This window comes from Prionailurus viverrinus, chromosome D3 (assembly GCF_022837055.1).
Source record: "Prionailurus viverrinus isolate Anna chromosome D3, UM_Priviv_1.0, whole genome shotgun sequence".
Lineage (NCBI taxonomy): Eukaryota > Metazoa > Chordata > Mammalia > Carnivora > Felidae > Prionailurus > Prionailurus viverrinus.
In genome coordinates, this window is record NC_062572.1 from 59131032 (window position 1) to 59152701 (window position 21670).

The 21670-nt window shown below is 42.6% G+C and overlaps 1 protein-coding gene across 4 annotated transcripts in view; it reads left to right on the top strand.

Annotated features, from left to right (window-relative positions):
- FHOD3 (formin homology 2 domain containing 3) overlaps positions 1-21670 on the top strand; it is a 470296-nt gene that overhangs the window by 370778 nt on the left and 77848 nt on the right. For 2 of the 4 annotated variants that reach the window (XM_047828303.1, XM_047828306.1), the window contains 3 exons: positions 2904-3038; positions 7225-7275; positions 13198-13412. In XM_047828303.1, coding sequence (XP_047684259.1) covers positions 2904-3038; positions 7225-7275; positions 13198-13412 — 401 coding nt within the window. The remainder of the gene's footprint in view (positions 1-2903; positions 3039-7224; positions 7276-13197; positions 13413-21670) is intronic. The other 2 variants (XM_047828304.1, XM_047828305.1) reach the window with 2 other exon arrangements.

A 21670-nucleotide genomic window follows, 5' to 3' on the forward strand; every position in this document is an offset into this window, starting at 1 on the left:
TAATTAATTGATTCAATTTCTTAAAGGTTAATAGAGCTCTAAAATTTCTATTTCTTCCTCAGTGATTTCAATCAGTTTTAGAAAAACATCATTTCTTCAAAGTTTCCAAATGTATTGTCATCGAAATTTCTCATTTTCTCATAATTATTTTTGTGTCTTGTTATGTTCATATTTGTATCTATGTGCCATTATTGAAAATTGCTTATTAGTAGCTTTTTTCTTAAACAGTTTTGACAGAATGTATTATTATTTTTAAAAATTATAAGCCAGCTTTGGTTTTTTAAATTTTCTCTATATTTTTCTATTTCATTCATGTTTGTTCTTATCTTTATTGAATTTATTTTGCCTTATTTGAATTTATTCTGTTGTTGCTTTTCAAACTGTTGAGTTGACCACTCATTATTTTTTACTTCTTTTCTAATACAAACACTTCGGGTGATAAATTTCCTTCTAAATACTACTGTAGAAGTATTCTATAAATCTTGATATATATTGTGTTCATTATAGTACCCTTTGGATCATTTCTAATTTTCTGTATTTTTCTTCTTTGGCTTGAACTATTTAGAAGTGTTCACAGTTTTCCAATTATATCAATTTTTAAAGTTTATCTTATTCCAGCTCATTTACATTGTTGAGAGGAGGGTAGCCCATATGAAACCAATTTTTGGCATTTATTTATGAGCTTTGTGGCAGGATTGGTGGTCTCTGTATTTGAGAAGAATGTGTTTTCTCCACTTTGGGATAGTAGGTATATATGCTCATTTGTTAAACTTATTAATCAGGTTGAAACAATCTGTTATGTCTGTAACAATTTGTCAGTCACTGCGTGAGAGGTACAGTAAACCTGAACACTCTATGGATTAGATTTAGCCTCACATGACAGAAAAAAATAAGTAACAGCTTAAGAAAGATAGTCTAGATTTCATTTATATGAAGGAGAACTCACATTCTATCCATGCCCAAGTGTCCAGGGCTGATGAAGTAGCTCCCGAGAGAGCCTGGAATATGGGATTTGGTTACTCCCTTCCTGTAGCCGGCAGGAATGGTGGCTTCTTCCCTCTGCTTCTGACTGACAGCCAGAGGCAGCTCCATGTTGCTAAGGAGGATGGTTGTGGGACTTATGGCCGAATGTGAGTGATACCAGAGTCCCATCTTTCTCCCGCACTAAGGAACCTTGTGTTCCCCACCAGGGAGGCATATTTTCACTGGATTCAAGTAGGATTTCATCCCACCTATATTTCAGCAATATTTATATCTTAGTTTTAGAATTTTTTCAACAAATGAAGGCCTCATTGTCCATACAGATTTGTCCAGAGGTCCAACAGACCCCTCTTCCCAGTGAACCCCCTTTTGTATTTTTCATGAGTTTACATAATTTTTTCTTTTCCCACCCATTCTCGTGACTTAACATTTCCTGTGATTCCCACCACCCTGATCCCTCACTGAGGCCTCTCGCAGCCAGTTGTCCCCATAATGCCATCTTCAGTGAACAGTCCATATTGAGTGGTATCACCAGCAGTCAAGTCCTTTGAACATGCTGTATGTTCTTGGATGCTTCTTGACATAGAATAAGATTTCTTTATTTTCAGTCAGATTTCAGACCAGTATTGTGTCTTTTTTTTCTTCATCTGTTATCTTAACACTTGTTTTAAGATGACACAATTATTTTGAGGAGGTATATCAAGAAGCTGGTATATGGTAAAATATTTTTAGCATATGTAAAATAGAAAACAGTTCTAGATTGAATGTTGATTCTATAACGTCTTTCCATAGATCAAGTTTAAAATGCGTGTGTATCTCCAAACTGGTGCAGCCACTCTGGAAAACAGTATGGAGTGTCCCTCAAAAAATTAAAAATAGAACTTCCCTACAACCCAGCTATTGCACTACTAGGTATTTAACCAAAGGATACCAAAATGCTGATTCGAAGGGGCACATGCACCCCAGTGTTTATAGCAGCACTATTGACAATAGCCAAATTATGGAAAGAGTCCAAATGTCCATTGACTGATGAATGGATAAAGATGTGATGTGTGTGTATAATATAATATACATAATGTGTGTGTATAGGTGTGTATATTGTGTGTGGGTGTATATATATGTCTATATACACACATATATATAATGGAATATTTTTGGTGATCAAAAAGAATGAAATCTTGTCATTTGCAATAACGTGGGAGGAACTAGAGTATATTATGCTAAGCAAAATAAGTCAGAGAAAGACAAATATCATATGATTTCACTCATGTGAAATTTAAGAAAACATGAACATAGGGGAAGGGGAGCAAAAATAAGATAAAAACAGAGAGGGAGGCAAACCATAAGAGACTCTTAAATACAGAGAACAAACTGAGGGTTGCTGGAGGGGAGATGGATCGGGGGATGTGCTAAATGGGTGATGGGAATTAAGGAAGGCACTTGGGATGAGCACTGGGTGTTGTATGTAAGTGATGAATCGCTAAATTCTACTCCTGAAGTCATGATTACACCGTATGTTAACTAACTTGGATTTAATTAAAAAAAAAAAAAAAAGAATTAACCTCTACAAAAAACTGTGTGTGTATCTCTCTCTAGAGAGAGAAAGGGAGTGGGAGAGAGGATGAATCTGTATTTATGAGAATTCTTTTTGGTAATAACAGCACCTATTATTGATGACTGCTTATGTGCCAGGCATGGTGCTTAGCATTGTATGCACATTAGTACCTTCTCCTCCTGGCGCACGAAGCAGGCTACTTACCTCCATTTACAGACGAAGATCTGAGACGCTCAGTAATTTCCCCCCAGCAATACCTAGGTACCAGCGGACTGGACCCTCACTCGAAACCGAAGTCTGGCTGGTTCCTACTTGGGTACTTTGAATCACAGGCCAAGCCACTAAAACATTAACTCTGTATCTTTAGGTCTTCACTGAGTGGTCTTCTCACATCATCCTTTAGGCAGCATCAAGAGTCATTGGCAGCAGAGAGAGAGAGGCGGCGGCAGGAGAGAGAAGAAAGGTTGCAGAGAATAGAACGGGAAGAAAGGAACAAATTCAAGTAAGAGGAATTTCAAGACTCTCTAAATAATGGAAAATCGAAGCGCATGCCTTCGTGCTCTGTATGATGAATACTGGTGTGAAGGGTTTGATAGTAATATGTTTGCTTTAGATTCTGTCTCTGTTTTTAAGGAACTGTAAGACATTCCTGAAACGGACTAGCTCTGGCTTGTTATGGCCGTTTCCCTCTAACCATATGGCAGGAAGCACAGAAAGCCAGCCAAATACAATTAGGAGCTTGTGTATTTTTGGGGCCTCCATTATCTAAAACGGTCTTATCCAGGCCTTCCTGAAGACAGAGAGCCTAATTGTCTTAACTTAATTTGTCATTTCCCCCTAAAGCTACTCATGTTTTATTCATATTCCATTGGATGCCAAAAGAAAATGCATTTCCCACTTTCTGCTTTGCTCCTTGCTCCCTGTTGCAATCTTCAATGTATTTTTTTAAACAATAATCTCTCTTCCTATGGAGGAGAAAGCCATTCTGCCGATTACTCCCAGCCCATTATCCCACTGATCTCTTTGGTCTCCATCCAGCTCCCAGGCTGTGTTCCAGTCTCAGCCTGTCTGCCCCAGCTGAGTTCAATGTCACTCCGTTTCTCCTCCAGCCTGTGCACCTGTTCTCACCAACCTCCTGGTCAACCTCCTTCCACTTCTTCTCCCCGCCAGCTCCATGCTGTGCAGTGCTCTATGCAAAACACTTGCTGAGACCATCCTTACACATTTCGTTCCTTCTGCTCTTTTCTCGCATCCTCTCCCCCTCTTCATCGCTGCCTTTGTCACCGGCACAGTCATGGTTCCTAGACCTTCTGTGTTCTTTCTTGCTTTCCTTTCTCACCCCATCTTCACTTCCTGTTTCGTCAGTTTAGTTTCTTTGGCAAACAGTATCCCCTTTCAATGACTCCCATTTAAACCCACAAAGAATATAAAGCAGTGTCAATAAGGATTTATAGGTTCTGTTACATTTTTCCAGGACCCAGGTAAGTATGAAATGGTCAAAATAGAAGCTGAGTTGTAAAGTTGCCTTAACTATAATTCACTATTACATGGCAACAAATATCCCAAGTCTGAGTGAAACGCTAATCTTGGCTTTTGTAAGGCTGGGTTAGTGGCTGGCACGAAGTCAACTTAACATCATTCCTCCACTGTGATTGCATAGCAGACCCTGAACTGTTGGACTTTTACCAAATTATATGTGGAAATGCCTGACCTGTATGCACCATTTCTCATGAGGTAACTCTGCGAGTCGTCACTTCTGGAAAGACCAATTTGTAAAACCACTGGAACAGGTGAAATCCTTCCTGATCAGGGCTTTCTGAGAGTTTGCATAGTTTGCCACCAAATAGCAGCGGCGAATCTGACACAGCAGATTCAGAGCAGCGGCGAATCTGACACAGCAGATTCAGAGGATAGTTTGCACGTACAAGGATTTGGGCTGAAAACCTACTAAAACAGGGTGTCAGTTCAGGGGAAGATGGAGTCGGCACACTCCCTCCCATCTCTTCTGTGCCACTGAGTGCCACCCGAAGCTGTGGACAGACACACAGAGCTCTGAAGACTCTGAATTGTAAAAGGGAGCCAGTGAACTGGGGACAGAGGCTAGCATTCAGAGTTCCAAACCAGCGAGAGTTTACCCTTTTCTTTCCTCTTCATCACCTGGCGTGTCCTCAGAGGTACCCCCAAACCCAGAAGTGCGTACCAAGTGTGAACTGAAAGAGCTCTAAGAGAAGGCCTCTCTTTCTGAACTCAGGAGCAGAAAATGGAGTTCCTAAGAGTCAGAGACTGGAGAAATGTCCTGTATTTTCATATTTTTTTTCCCTTCTTCCCTACCCCAGTCTCCAAGCTGTATTATTACCGAAGCACAATGATGGCAGCAGTGTCCAGGCAGGTGCCTGAAACTCTGAGGGAGGGCACCCCTCCTCTGACCAAAGGAGCTGTGGTTCCAAGAGCACTAAGCAAATCGCCCTCGTTCTCTCTGCGTCCTGCTGTGCTGCCCTGGGTGCAGACGGAGTTACTCAAAGTATGCACCAGAGCATGGAAAATAAAGCCCAAGCTTTCTGGCTACAGGGCCAAGAGTGGAGACCCAAGGAAGCCGAGAAATTATAGGAAAGTCACAAAGGGTAGAGAAATTAAGAGAGCATTCTGGATTCATCTCCCAATTGTGCACATGTGGCTCAGAACTTCCAGAGCATACCACAGACTTTGAGAACTAAATACAGAGTGGACCGCCACTCAAGGTCCAGGACTGGCTACTGGGTGGTGCACACAAGGGCTCATTTTGAATAGCATTAAAAATATTTGAAAGCTGAGCTAATATTGGAGCCAGTGTCAGAACTGGCAGGCTGGACCTAACCCAGTTGATTGCCTGCTTAAAGAAAATAAGATTCTTCATAGAATTCAAGGAAGACCCAGAGTCTCATTTCAAGATATTTAAAATGTTCTGGATGCAATCCAGTGTAACGTGTCACAGAAAAAAACCACAAGGCTCTTAAAGGGGAAAGAGAATCAAAATGTGCTAACTGCAAAAGGACATAGATGTTATTATCAGACAAAGACTGTAAAGGAGCTACTATAAACATGTCCTAAGAAGTAAGGGCAAATACTTTTGAAACAAGTGAAAAAATAAGTCTCTGTAAAGAAATAGAAGCTGTAAAGAAGAACCAAGTGGAAATACATATAGCACTGAAAAATGCAGTAATCAAAATAAAAAATTCACTGGATGGAATCAATGGCAGAATGGAGATGAGAGAAAAGTCAGTAAACTTGAAGGTAGAACAACAGAAATTATCCAGTTTAAAAAATTAAGCATAACATTGGGAAAAAAACGTAGCATATCAGGGACCTATAGAACAGTAACAAAATGCCTTGCATTCATATCATTGAAGCCCCAGAAGAATAGGACAAGAGTGCATTGTAACAAATACTAAGCTGTGCATTCATATGCTTGTGTGTCTAGGTACAGACCGTGCTTGTAACTATCCACTATTTGCTTTTCGTCCTGAGTGGGTCTCACTTCCCATGTAAGACACAGATCCTGGAAAAAAGAACCCTGTCCAAGAAGGAGTGCTGGTCAATCGTCAGGACAGACCACATACAACTATTAATTATGATGACTTTAGTTCCAGCCTGAAAGTCTGAGGATGTGAATGAAACGAATTTCGAAAAAGGAAATAGTAATTCAGCCATTTATTGATTTAAGTTATTTGTACTTCTTTTGTTTTTTTCCCTTGGAGAGCATCCTTACCTGTTCTTATTTTTGTTGAATATGATTTTAAGATTCCTGGGTTATGGGACATATTATTTCTAATGTGGAAGGTGATGAGGATGAGTGCTCATAAATGCTAACAAATCTGGGTCTTTGTTTCTTTTTCTCCATCTCCTAAGCTGCTTTAGTTGCTTTGACCTACTGTCCCTTTATATCCTGTTACCAGTGCATGGGGCGGGGGGGGCGCGGGTAGAATACTTAAGCTACATTGTGATGTCCAGTTTAGGAAGCCACGAAGTCATAATTTTTCAGAAAAATAAGTGGTCCACTGAGAAGTTGCTGATCCTAAGTCTTAAACTTAGATTCAAGCTGGAATCTCATCAGCAGGAGCAGAGCAACAAACGTGGGAAGTGGACAAAAGTTGGGCATCTCACGAGTGCAGACAAGAGAATGTACAAAGCAAGAGTTTCCCATGATCCCTGCGTAGGGATGGAGAGGAAGAATCCTGCACTGTGGCATGAATGTCCAAACTGCAGAGTGCAACACAAAATGGCCTAGATACCTGGACCCACCTAGATTTAATCCTTGAGATGAAAATTGTGGAGCTAGCAGGACTTGATTGGACGTTAATCATCTCTGAAAGCTATTGCTTGCTTGCAGTTGCCGTATTTTATTTATGTATTGTTTCACCTTTTAAAAAACTTTTTCGCCTCCTCTCTCACCCATATACCTAAATTCTTCTTTCTTTAACTTGTAGGATTTCCCATGTTTTCATCCCTGTGATTCGATAGGAAATCCATTGCATTTAGTAGTTTGAAAGGGTAGCCTTTATATATATATATTTTTTTAATCCAGCACAACCACTTTCCATTTCTGAGGCAACAGTCTTTCATGAAACACTAATAATTTCTTGGCAATTTCATGAGCATCTAATTCTGTTCTTTTCCTTCCCTATTTTGTTTCTTCTGCATTTTTCTGTTAGCCGAGAGTATTTAGACAAAAGAGAGGAGCAAAGACAAGCAAGAGAAGAAAGGTTTGTATATATTTTCTTTCCCATTGTAACCAAATGGCACTTGACTTTGCACTCTTAACCAAGCATGCTAAGAGAATTGTTAATTAAAATAGCTCACTCAAGTCACCTAAGACTTTGGGTAACTGGTATTTTGTGGAATAGGATGCCCTAGTTATCTACGTTTTCCAAGAAAGTACAGACTTAGTAATTAGTGCCATTGTGGTGTGAAATGTATGTCTGTTCCTCCATACTCTTCACCAAATGAGGACGTTAGTTTAGCATACTGACATATGGTATATATTTTAAATACCCTGCAAGACCACTGCTGAGTCTGGGCTACGTGTCCCTACTGTGTGCTTCCAGGTCACGCATTCCTTTAACAAATATTTGAACACACAAACCATGCCAGGCGCTGGCTGAGGTGCCAGACATTCCTGAGACTCGTACACGATGTGCCTGATCACTTACTTTGTCTCCCTACTGAACTATACTCAGTTCCTGGATGGCAGGAACCATGTCTTGTTTTCCTGGTTGTCCCAGTGCCCTCCACAGTGCTTGGCACATAGTAGGCACTTAAGAAGGAGGTATGTAATAAAGGAGCAAATGAACCAACAGCTTTACTTAAAATACTTAAGCTGTAAGCTATTTTATTTTTTCAAATCACTAAAATATACAAAGTGAATATATTCTGTGTCTGATAAACTTAGGTCACCAAAAGAAACCGTTTTTTGGAAGTAAACCAGCAAAAGGCAAGTTTTTACCCTGTAGCACGGTAGCCTGCAGTTATTCCCTCTACCACCAGATGGCGATACTACATGGAGCAATGGAAAGGCTGATTTTCCTACTAGAGCCAGTTGGGAATCTCACAATCTGAACTATGCCAATAAGTGGAACTTTGCTGAGTTTTCTTAGACACCTTCAGCTAAATAGTTCAAGACAGTCTGAGGACAAGAAAAGTTCAGTCTGTCTGTGTTCAATTAAAAAATTAGATGCTTAGGCCAGCCTTATAAACAAAACTATGGCATTGCTTTAATTCCAGTGTTTTATTAGATTATTGCCACCATAATAACCAGTGGTGGCCAGCAAATTTAGAGTGGAAGAAATAAGAAACTTCTATTTCTCTAATGAATACCTGTTTTTGACATTGGGGGCATAGACTTTGACTGAAAATGCTGTCGACTTCATGTCCAGGCTTAAGAAACCAAATTTTATTTTAGTTTTTAGCTTTCCCTCCAGATTCTGCATTTTTTTTTTTTAACTTTGGACAGTTTGACTGTTATGTTCTGTCTCCACAAGCAAGGCTTTAAAGCTTCTGAGAAGATCTCAAGGTCCAGACTGACCTCAAAATTGTCCCAAACCACTGAAGTCTACCTCTTTCTGGATAGCAATCACTGATTTTTTCACCAAAGCATAGCATCACTTAGGCCTGGAAGACCTGTGTAGAGAGAGAGGTGTTTGCCGCTCCTCTCCTGTCACCTCTTGTTCTGACCTCAGTCCTTGCCCTATGTCACCAATCTGCCTGGGGCTTCTTCGCTGGTGCAGGGGTGGCCTCTCCGTGGCCTCATGTGGGCCCCATCTCTGTTTACATGGAGGATTGTGGAAGCAGCCAAGAATTTCCCTTTAGTTTGGACCAGCCACTTTTCTTGATTAGTTTGCTTCTTGAATTACCTGGTGAAGATGGGAGAGAGGGTATAAACTTTTCCCCTGTTTGGAAAGCTGTTGGGTTCCTGGCAGACCAGGAATAGATAAGATTTCCAAGTATAATGGGATTCAGAAGTGGATGGGGTAACTGGAGATCAGAGGTGGAAAGAGCTTCAGAAGTAAGGAAGAGGGCTCCCTCTAGAAACTCTTCAAGGTAGACCCAGGTGTGTTTGTTGGGTCCCATGTCTCTTTCTCGAAATGCAGTGACTCAGATAAAAATGGCCAGAATCACAGCAGATGGTTTTTTAAGGTTTGTGTCATCCAGTGTAGCAAGAGGAGTGTGGTTTTGCTATTTTGAAGTGTAAAGGCTATCCAGTCACGTTTGATTTCATTTTGATTTATTTTGTATTATCTCATTCCAGCATTTGAGGCAAACTAGTTTATGGACAATGGTGCAGATCCAGAGTAAGATTCTGGTGAGGTGCTGCTTCTTCTTTAACATTAGAAGAAAGGCTTTATCTGATCATGATTCAGTGACATTCACAAATAAATTTTTTTTAACGTTTATTTATTTTTGAGACAGAGAGAGACAGAGCATGAACAGGGGAGGGTCAGAGAGAGAGGGAGACACAGAATCTGAAACAGGCTCCAGGCTCTGAGCAGTCAGCACAGAGCCCGACGTGGGGCTCGAACTCACGGACTGCAAGATCATAACCTGAGCCGAAGTCGAACGCTTAACCGACCGAGCCACCCAGGCGCCCCTCACAAATAATTTTTTAAGGGAATAGTAAGGAATGAGATCCAGGCTGAGGCTAGGGGTGGGGTTGGGGTGGGGTCAGGGCAAGGATTTGTCTCAGGGGGATGGCATAGGAAATGCCTATGGCAGGCAGGGGTTATGGGAAAGAGTGCAAGGGGAAGGTCAGGACTAGGCTAGGATTTGGGAAATTATGCATGAAAGTGATCAATGAAGCAGTAAGAGAGGATTCTGAGCATTGCTTAACTGGTCTGAGGACAGAATAGAACTTGGAAGGAGTCAGATTTTGGTTTAATGTAAGGAAGAGTTCCCAAGTAGAAGAGTGGCAGGAAAAGTTATCAGTAAGTAGGTTTAGTTAATGTAAAATCAAACAGAGTTTCTATAGGGCCCTGGGGAACGACATCCAAGCCCGTATATGCTCCCTCGGCTGTAACACTAGCCCTGCAGCCCACCACCTTGGTGGATGTGTGAATTCATTCAAAAGGTTTGTTTGCCTATCTCTCCCACTGAACTGTGAGCTCCATGGGGCGGGGGGAGGGGGTGTTTATTATTAAATCTCTAGTACCTACTGCAGCACTTAGCACATGACAGGCACTCCACAAATGTTCAATAAATAATGAAAAGATGAATGAATAAACAAAAGATATGGGCAGAGATGGGATAAATGGGAGTGTTTAGGTGAAAGTAGGAAAAGTGAAAAGTCTTTTCTTAAGGCTGTGGCCTGTGGATAGAAAACCCAGTGCTTTGCATACAGGAAGCTTCAGGAGAGTCTCAGCTGGGGGTTGTGTTGCAAAGCCACAGGGACGTAGGACCCTCATTTCGTGGGCTGCTGGGCTCCAGGGGGAGTAGGTACTGTTGGGCCCCTAAGTGCACTTAGAGTCTGTCTGTAAGACAAGGTTGTGATATAGGGCAAGCTTCCTCCCCAGGAACTGCCAGAGGTTGACATGGGTCAGGAGAGGTTGCTAAGCCTTGAAGCTCTAAATGCCCGGTGGTCTGGCTCTTCCCAGGCATGCCAGTCTCCCCTCACCACTCCGGCCCATTGCAGATGGCCACTGGCACTGCTTTTTCCACAAAGATTTACTGACAATTGACCTTGGTGCCCCTCCCCCATCCCTGCCGTATTTTAAAGTCTTTATAACTGTGGCAAAATACACAGAAGATCAAGTTTACCATTTTAAGCATGCAATTCAGTAGTGTTAGGTATGTTCACATTGTTGTGTGGCCCGTCTCTGGCATTCATTTCATCTTGTAAAAGAAACTTTCCACCCATCAAACAAGTCCTCAGGCCCCCTCCCCTGCCATTTTTGTCTACCAGATAAACATCCTCAGGAGAATTCCTATGAAATCCTTGACTCTTCCCATGTCCCCCAGATCCTTGAGGATGACATCTAGGAGGTGAAGGGTGTGCAGGAAGCCTTGGAGTCGTATCCAGACTCTGAAGGAATAACCCCTGGAGTCCCCCAGAAAGTGAAGTGAAATCTCTGCCCACACATACCTGCCAGTCTGGCTGCCCACAGGGAAGGGTACCGAGGGGCCAGGGCTGGATCACCTGAAATGAAGGTCATAAATGGGTTGTCCTCTTGGCCTGAAGCCTTGGGCCTGTGCAGGTCCCCTTGATTGCACACCCTCCCTTGCCTGTCCCTTTCTCCTCTCACAGAAGGCTCGGACTCAGCGTGGGGATGCCTCACAAGCTCCTCCTGGGCTCACGGCATTCCTGGCCTCGACTGTGCCACCATCTCATTTAGAACATGCCTCCTGTTGGGATTCTGACTCTTGCCTTCAAGGTCACTTTCTTCCAAGATTCCATAGCCAGGTGGTTTTCCTTGCTGGTCCAGATTAAGTTCAGAAATACCTTCCTTTTGTCACCTCTCCTACCTTTTGAGAGGTGACATTGCTGACAAGAGAAGTCCAGAGTTCCTTCGCCCCATAACCGTGAGGCTCTCCAAACCTCGCCCAGACGTATGTGTATGCAGACCCCTCACGCATTTTTTCTCAGAGATTCACCATGAAAGTAAGCTCCCTCCCTAAGTAGTTGAAATAGATGCGCCGGCCACCCTCGGCCCCCGCTGCTGCGGGTAGACCCCTGCAGCAAGGTGCCGCCTTGCGGGTTCCTCACCGCATGCCTTGCCTGCTTCCCCTGGGCCCGGCAAGTGCAAGGCGCCAAGGGAAAGAACAAAGGATGGTAATCTTCTGTTCTCAGAAATCCTATTATCTGCTTGTTGAGAACAGACACACACATGTGAAAAGATGACTAAATATGCCAGGCAGTAAATGTAAAATGCCATCTGAGTTGAATGGACTACATATCCGACATGAGTTCAGAGGCAAGGCTAAGATCACTTCCAGCTGTGGTGGTCAAGGCAGGCTTCGCAGAGGGAGACACGCGTGCGAGCCCGGCCTGCAGGGCAGATTGCCTCGGGCCTGGCAGGGAGCAGGGGTACCTGTGGCAGACGTTGGGGAGCCACGCCCACATTAAGGATGCATGAAGAAATGCATGCTTTTTAAATGCATCCTTTTTAAGGGTTTCACATATATGCTCTGCCTTTCTTGGGCGCGTGAATCCGGAATGCCGTGTGTGGTGGGGGCTTTGGTGGGCTAGGGTTGGGGGGGCCTGCCCACCGGGAGGGACTGAAGAAGCAGTGAATCCCGATGGATCTGAGTGACGGTCTTGAATAACCGGTCTCAGAGTTTAGTGGTTGGTGAGACAGAAACCTGCTACAGCTGAATTCATAAATTCACTTCTGAACAAATAATGGTGGGTAAAATTAGCAGACATCTGGAAGAGGCACATATTTCAAAGTTATTTTGGTCTGATCTATAAAGCACACTATGAGGAATATGATTGGTAGCTGGTCTTAATAAACAGTTAGTGGGTTCTGCCTGCCTGAAATGCAAAACAGATGTATCTTTGTTCTTTTAAACTGACTTTGATGAATAAACTATATGTGACGTCAGGTCCAAGCTATTGGATGTCTGAGTCCTACTCAGAAATATTTTAGAATATAAAAAAGTTTCCATGGTCGACACTGGGAGAACAAAGCGAATTCCAGTCGCGTTGCTGTTAGCGTTGAAGCAGGTTCAGAAATTCAGAGAGGCCTCCGTCCAGCAACCCCTTTCGGTATTTTGGGGGCATTGTTTCTCTCCCCCACACCGAGGCGCCCTCCCATTTCACAGCTGCAAGCTCTGAGTGCGTGTGGTTTTCAGCTGTCACTGTTGGGGCTTTGTAATGGGCATTATTGCTGTTTTGCTTATTTGTACACATTTCCTAAAAGAGCAAAGTAGGATTCTGCAGCAGTGATCCAGTCTCTGGAGACTGTGTGATGTTGCCATTTCTCCCAATTTGTTTGGTTATGAATGATGCGGGGATTTTAATCATTAGCATCTTGGCTTCGCTGGCTGTTTTTGGCAGACTGGTCCTCCAGCCAGCCCTGTGCTGTGCTCTGTGCATCAGGAAACCAGCTCACTCTGCAGGTGTTTCATCCATAAACAAGCATCGGCCACGGGCTCCTCTTTCTTTTTACGGAAACCCTTTGGAATTTAACTTTCAGATACAAATACTTGGAGCAGTTGGCAGCCGAGGCGCACGAGAGAGAAGTGAGAAGCCGGAGCGCGAGCCGGGGCAGAGGTGACCTCTCCTTGGACCTGACCTCCCCGGCGGCCCCTGCCTCCCCCACCCCTCTGAGCCATAGCTCTCCTTCTCTAGACTCACAAGAGGCTCTTGCAGCATCATCCTCTTCTCTGGGAACATCTCAGCATCCCCAAGGTGAGTGCTGGGAGAGCAGAGGGAAATTAATGTTAGGCTTCTGGGAAGTAGGAACCATTACTACGTGCAAACTAGTACTGAGGGGCAACTAAGGGTAAACTCAGGGCGACTTCACTGCACTGATAAATTAGATGCCTTGAGAGCCACTTCTGTTAAAGCAGAATTGTGTATAATGGTTGTCAATGCATGGTCATTGAGAAGGAAGAATATTAAAAATAAGGCTTACTTTGCCATTGCTTTCTAAATCACAGGGTATTAACTTAGTACCCTGTAATTTGGACATTATTTATTTATTGGGTCTGCCCAATAAAGTGACCATTTTAAAATGTTCTTGCCCTAGGAATTGTCGGTCTGTTTTAAATTAAACTGATGGAGAATAAAATTAATCAAAGCCAGCAGAAAAAAAAATGTGAATCTGGTGGAAATAGAAATGTTGAAGAAGAAAAAAAGGAATATAGTAACGATTACTGGCACGTGGTGTGGCTGTAGATGCTTGTGTGCAGACAGAAAGGCTCTCGCTGGGGAAATTGTCTGTCATCTTAGCTTTATTTGGAGAGAAACAATATTGTACATTGCAGCCGGGGAGCATCAGCTGTTTTCCCGATTGCCCTGAGAATGGTGGGACCGTTTTCTTTCACATTAACAGAGACGATGGGTCTTGGGCACTGGTGTCTACAGTGCGTGTTGAGGAGCCTGCAGCTAGCACTGTTCAATTTAACCGAGTGTTATGGCTTGCAGCCTGACCAAAACTTAGCCAACTGAAGACAACAGAGACGCTCAACTTTTAACTCTCGGAGGGCTGACTAAATATGGCGTAAAGCTTAATTTCAACAAGGCAGGACTGCATGACCTCAGCAGAACTGGATGTAACGGAACAATCTTGTCTGTCCAATTCTCCGCTGGCTCTCCGAGCCTCAGGGCTCATTCTGCAGAAGCGGGCTGGCTTCACCACAGCTTTCCATCATGTCCAGTTCCTGCTGGTCCCTGAGCCATGGAAGATTGTCCCAGGCAGATGGCTCGGTCATAGATGAGTAATGTCGGTCTTAAAATACTGAGACTCTGAGAATCAGGAAAACAGACTGTGCTTTGACAGCTCTGTGCTTTCCAGACCCTGCCTGGTATCCTTGCTCTATCTAAATTGTGGTATTTCCAGAGGCGATATGAAAAACATTCCCCTGCAAAGCGACGGTTCAGCACTTAATCTTGGAACTTTTAACTCTAAGAGTCGTACCCACTCTTGTTTCCAGAATGGTTGTCTAAACTGTGAAATACAGAAGGTCCCCAGGCTGAGAGAGAAGTGTCAGTATCTATAAATATCGCTTGTCCTCCAAGCTTTTAGTCTCCTTGATGTTTGTGACAAAAAGACAGTTCCTCAAGTATTTTGTCCAGCTATGATCAAACTTGAGGCTGTTCTATCGAATTAAATGGGCAGAATATTTGAAACTCCAGTAAGAACACAGAAAACACTTATTTGGGGTATATGCAATATGCATTGGGGGGAAATAAAGTTATTTATGTATGCTTTCAGAGAGATAAAGAGTACATGTCATTTTCCTCTATGGAGAAGGGATTAGTAGAGACTGAGAGAATGTTTGGCTGAAATCACCACGCGAGCATCTGAAATAGGAATACTGGGCTTGAACTGAGACACGATTACAAATTAATGAAATAGCACTGTGTGATGTTTGGGTTGTTTAAAAAAAAAAAAGCAGGGGTTCTTGTGGAATCTACAAGAGATGTTCATCATAGGTTAAATAATTATCCAAAGCAGTTGGAATCAGCAAAGTAATCTGATGTCTATGTCCTAATACCTAGCTGAATTATACAATTAGAAATTTTAAACGTATAAGAAGACATGCTATGAGAGGATTGTCTCCGAAAGGTGCTGAGACTTCCTTCTGACTTGGAGACCTTTGCCCTATGACAGAAGTACAATGATGGAATGACCTTTTTTTTTTTTTTTTTTTTCCAGCCTGGGTTGTTATTCTTCTTTGAAACATTCTGCCAGCATCCCATTAATAATCTCTTCTTTTTTACCAGGCCCCATTTTTAAATGCTCGAAGGCATTTTTTTGCTTAGCCCTAACATTTACAACGTCACAACATCTGGGGGAAGAATAAAAAAATATAATCACACATCCAGATGTTTGTCCTGCTCCAAACACCTGGCACTATGTGTTCCAAATGTGCCAGGGGTTGACTCGCTTTTTCATTCTCTCTGCTTGTGGAATCATACGATGATAATCTTCACTTTTCTGTCATGCTCTGCCCCTTCCTCCCAAATGCTACTATTTAACACCCACTCGAGCAACTGAGTAAATGGGGGAGATTGGGGGTAGAACCCACTTTTAACCGTCAACCTAGCCATTTATCAGGGCATCGTGGTACCCCAGTATTTGTGGTGGCGTGCACATTAACGCCACATGATCCCTTTGCTTCTACCCTTTCCCCAATATCTGCATAAATCGCAGCCTACCTTTCAGAGTTGTATTTTCAAAGAAAAGGAAAAACAGCTATTTGTTACTGAGTTATATATATTTCAGGATTAAAGGTCACTTGATAAGTTCTTTTATTGAAACTCCTTGCTTGGATTCTGGATAATTTTTAATAGCAGAAGATAGGAAAACATTAAAAACTTCTTTACCTTTGCCCTTACAAAATATATTTCAAAAGAAGGGTAAATGTGAAAAGACCAATAGCATTATGTGCTATCGAGTGAGAACTTTCAGCCAAAAACCTTCCCAGCTAAATCTGCTGTAACTTTTGTATAAATTATGCCACTACCCCCACCATCAAGTCAATGTGTGCTTGAATTATTTTTCCATCTGGCCCTCTTGTGGCTCCTAGCAGATGTTTGTCCCAATACTGCCTAGACTGGTGATGGTTGGAGTATTTTTCCTCTGTGTGAAACTACCAGGCCCAAGTGAGGGACAAACACATGCATGTGTTCTCCTTTGCACTGGGCTGCAATTAATGGAGACATGTTACCCCAGTTTAGGGAAACATGAAGGGCCTCTCTCTCCATCCATTGCTTTAATTAGCCTTTCCTTATTTTCACTGAGCCCTGATGGCATACATCAGAATATCTCACCAGTTTATTTCCTGTTACTTTAAGAAACCGATGTGTCAGGAAATAAGTTATTTTTGTTAATTAGAGGAAAAGGTGCAGTATTCTTACTGGAATTGAATTCTATGATTTGACTCTTGGGGAAGTTTCTCTGAGGAGTAAAAACAATAATCTGTGTACCCACAAGTGAAGTCATTTTAGCAAAGTAACCTATTATCCCAGTGGGTGTCAGATCCGGGGAGCCTATTTCATGGAAACAGAATGGAGAAACCATTCATCTCAAAACCAGGTGTTGATGATGGTCCCTGCAGGGTATCCCTGTTAGGAACTGCCTTCCTCGGAGGCTAGAACTGTGTGGCTTTCCTGCCCCCTGGCTGGCACACCTGGGTCCATCCTAAGGCTTAGTGGAGAGAAATTACCTTTCCTATTAGAAAGCAGCTGCTGTCAAGCACTTATAAGTGGCTTTTACCCACTAATGCAGCCAGGAAGGCTACATACTGGCTAGATTATTTTTCTTATTTTTAGCTCAGTTGTCTCTATATTGCACACAGAAGTAGTACTTTAGAGATGCATTTAAAATTTTTACCATGCTATATTAACTTTATGTCAGGGAAAAATAAGTTCATTGGTGATTTTTTTCTACCTGTACCTGGATTCCTAGATTATTTCCAAATATCTTACTGTTGGGCCTTGGAGATACAAAATATGACTGATGTGGCCATGGCCTACTCACCAGTATTCACTCAGAGGCATTACAGAAATTATTGACCTGCTGAATGGATTATTTTCTCTCACAGATCCAAGCATATAAAGTGCCTGTAACTAGGACTATTCCTCTAGCTTCCTTACCCTCTCACCTAGAAATAAAATGTAGCTGTATAGTAATATCATGAAATGTTCTGCTGGTTTAAATGAATGATCATTTTTCACGTGGGCGTCATTCATCATCACAGCTGTTGTCATTGTTCCTAGCCATTGACTGAGCACCTTTGTCACCTTCCTTGTGTGACATGTTTTGAGTCTCCTTCAGGTGTAGACACTCTCCTAAGTTACCCAATCCTCGTGGCAGAAATCAGAAACATCTGGTATCCTGTTTCCAACTGGCACAGTAGCAATGGAATATCATCAGTCATCAGCCTTATGCATGCTGGTTCCCTTGCATAAAGCTTTTGGACACCTCCAGTCCAGTATTTCACGAATTGGCAGGAAACTAGATTCCTGTGGTTCTGTGACTCAGGATGGCCCCACCTCCCCACACCTCACCTGACTGCTGCTACTTGATGCCATTTGGTCAGTGAGACAAAATCTCTCAGGAACTCTACCCAAGGCCAAGGCACCACCTGCTACACCTGCCATGGAATGGCTTTAAGAGCTTTTGCAAATCATTGGATTTTCCTGCCTTGCTTTTTCTCAGTCTCTAAAAATGGAAAAGGACAAAACTTTCCCTTTTTTCTCTTATAGAAAATGACAGTTGCCTGCAGTGTGTTTTCATGCACTGTATTTTATTTTATTTTATTTTACTTTATTTTATGTTATGTTATTTTATTTATTTTTGAAGTGGGGGAGGGGTGGAGAGAAAGAGAGAGTCCCAAGCAGGCTCTGCACTGTTAGCTCAGAACCTGACACAGGGTTTGAACTCAAACTATGAGATCATAACCTGAGCCGAAACCAAGAGTCAGATGCTTAACCGACTGAGCCACCCAGGCACTCCTCGTGCACCATATTTTAAAACAGTTTTGAATCCTTTTGGAGTAAACCAAATATGAATCTTAAGCGTGCTTAAGTAAAGACAAGGTACACAATGGTGTTGGAATAGTTGTTAAAGAGCAGTATTAGGTGATCAACATGGTACTTTCATAGGTGGCAATTAGGTATCAAAAACTCCAAAGGGTCTAAGGCTTGACTTGACTTTTAAGTTAGTAAGTCAGCCTGCCACAATTTTGTGGATGTGGGCACAAGACATGAAACTCCAGGGTCAGAGACAACAGACTTTGTTACTCATAGCAATAGTAGTAGCCAGAGTATCAGCATTTGTGCCATTTCTCCAAGCCCCAGTTCCTGCAAGGTGATGTGAATAGGCCCAAGTGTTAGCTTGGTATGATAGCTGCATACACAGAGAGGAACCTTGAGCTTGGGGACCCCAAATCTTTTATGTTGGGCAGTAAATCTGTCTTCCCTTTGTCCCAGAGAGAGACATTATTTTTATCACAGTAAGCTATAAACCAACCAGTCTATTGCTCCACACATCCTTGGATATCCCAGAATAAAGACTGTCACTGTCTCTGCTTATAAGACTGCAGAAACACAAGAGACCCCTGGAGAATTGTTTCCAAGCATTGGATTATAATGGTGTGTAACCAACATTTACAAATTTGCATCTTAAAATCTGTTTAACTTTAGAACAGAAATTAGCTTGTTTGATCTTACTTGACAAAAAGAACATCAGGTATTGCAAGACACAGCCTGGAGCAGACTCCGGGGGTTAATGAGCTTGTCTTCCTCTGGAGGTGCTAACAGGGAATCTGGAAAGACATCAGTGCCTTTCATCCGAAGTGGGAGCCTTGGGTAAATGCTCTCAGGGACATTCAGGAGACCTCCACAAGTAGGGACATTGAGCATCCTTCAGTGTGGTACTTTGAATTTCCAGAGTCATTGACTATGAACTGGGAAATAACAAAGAAGAATAACTACCTGGTTCCTTCTAGCATTCTTATCTGTGGTCAAGACCTTGATCACCACTCTGCCATCTCCACTTTTCCTTCCAGCACCCCTGCCCCCAACTCTACCCACCCCTACCTTTCCCCCACCCTCATAAGGCGTTTGTGCAAAATGGTACACTGCTTACAGTGTGGCAGAATAATCACAAATTAGCTTTCCAGTCCCTATAAGTATGCTTTTTCTTTTTTTTTCCAGAAGGTTTCCCTTTATTATTTTTTTAAATACAATTTATTGTCAAATTGGTTTCCATACAATACCCAGTGCTCATCCTGACAAGTGCCTTCCTCCCTGCCCATCACCCACTTTCCCCTCTCCCACACCCCCCATCTACCCTTAGTTCTCAGCCCTTAAGAGTCTCTTATGGTTTGCCTCCCTCCCTCTCTTTTTTTTTCCCCTTCCCCTCGCCTATGGGCTTCTGTTAAGTGTCTCAGGATCCACATATGAGTGAAAACATATGGTATCTTTCTCTGCCTGACTTATTTCACTTAGCATAATACCCTCCAGCTCTATCCACGTTACTGCAAATGGCCAGATTTCATTCTTTCTCATTGCCAAGTAGTATTCCATTGTATATATAAACCACACCTTCTTTATCCATTCATCAGTTGATGGACATTTAGGCTCTTTCCATAATTTGGCTATTGTTGAAAGTGCTGCTATAAACATCGGGGTACATGTGCCCCTATGCATCAGCACTTCTGTATCCTTTGGGTAGATTCCTAGCAGTGCTATTTCTGGGTCATAGGATACATCTATTTTTAATTTTTTGAGGAACCTCTGCACTGTTTTCCAGAGCAGCTGCACCAGTTTTCATTCCCACCAGCAGTGCAAGAGGGTTCTCGTTTCTCCACATCCTCGCCAGCATCTATAGTCTCCTGATTTGTTCATTTTAGCCACTCTGACCGGCATGAGGTGATATCTCATTGTAGTCTTGATTTGTCTTTCCCTGATGATGAGTGACGTTGAGCATCTTTTCATGTGCCTGTTGGCCATCTGGATGTCTTCTTTGGAAAAGTGTCTACTCATGTCTTCTGCCCATTTCCTCACTGGTTTATTTGTTTTTCGGGTGTGGAGTTTGTTGAGCTCTTTATAGATTTTAGATACTAACCCTTTATCTGACACATCTCCAAAGGCAAGGGAATTAAAAGCAAAAATGAACTATTGGGACCTCATCAAGATAAAAAACTGCTGTACTGCCTAAGTATGCTTTTTCAAGAGAACTCTTGGGGTCAGTGACCCTGCAAGGCATCTTATCTGCTTCTGAACAGGACATGAATATTTAGAGCCCTCTGAGGCTGGAACATCTTCTGAGAAAGCTGCCTCCACCAGATACATTTGGAAGTTCCAGTAGATTTTTGTTGACTTTTCTGATCGAGCAGCTCTTGGTCCTTATGTATCCTCTAGATAATCTCCAGACTCAGTGTATTATTTGGCTTTCATATTTTCTGCATTTCTCATCAGTATTTTCTCATCTTTCATCTCAGTCTTTCTCATCAGTTTGTTTCAGTCTTCTTACTGACTCTTCTTCTGCCTGACCCTTAAGTATTGGGTTTTTCCAAGGGTCCTTTCCTAGCAACCTTCTGTTTTTATGCCTAATCTGTGCCTGTTTTCTCACATCCTCACCTGTGATGTTTAACTACCTACCGTGTGATAAAAATCGCCAGATCTGTATCTCCAGCCTTGGCCTTCTTGAGCTCAGGACACATGTATCTAACCTCCTTAGACATCAGTATCTACTCCTCAGACATGTCACACTCAATAGGTATCAGTTTGGGACATTCAGATGGGAGGGTCACCTGTCTCTCACCTGTAAAATCCCTACCCCCTAAACCTGCTTATACCTTCCAGTCCTCATCTATTTTAGACCATATCTCTTGGCCTAGTCATTTAAGCTGGAAGCATGCCTGTAATTTTTGACTCCTCCCTCAATGCTCACACCTGTATGCAGTCAATCACCTAGTGTTTATGGCTTCCTTTCTCTCAACTCAGCCCTCCCCATTGCCACTGCTTTAGTCCACATCTTAACCATCTCTCATCTGGACCATTTCAGTAACTTCTAATAGACCTCACATCTTCCAGCTTCTTATTAGCAACCCAATCCCCCCCCCCCCAAAATCCTATCTATACCTTGTTTTAAACAGCTCTAGTGGCTGTCCATTATCTATAGCAAAAAGGTAAGACCTTTTACAGCACTCAAGACTTTGGTTATCCACTCCCTACAACCAGTCTTTTACCTCCACAACCACCCCTACATGTTATGTTCCATCAGCATCAAACCACTGTCAGTACCTGAAAGGTGCTGTGTTTTCTCACATGTGCTCTGTGCTTGAGAGCCCTTTTCCACTGGGTGCCCACTGGACTCTTATCCATCTTACCCATCTAGTTGAAGGATCTTCTCTAAAGTCATCTTTGATTCCTCTTTTGTATTTCCCTTACATCTTGTGCATACCAAGGATACAGGGGCTTATCTCACT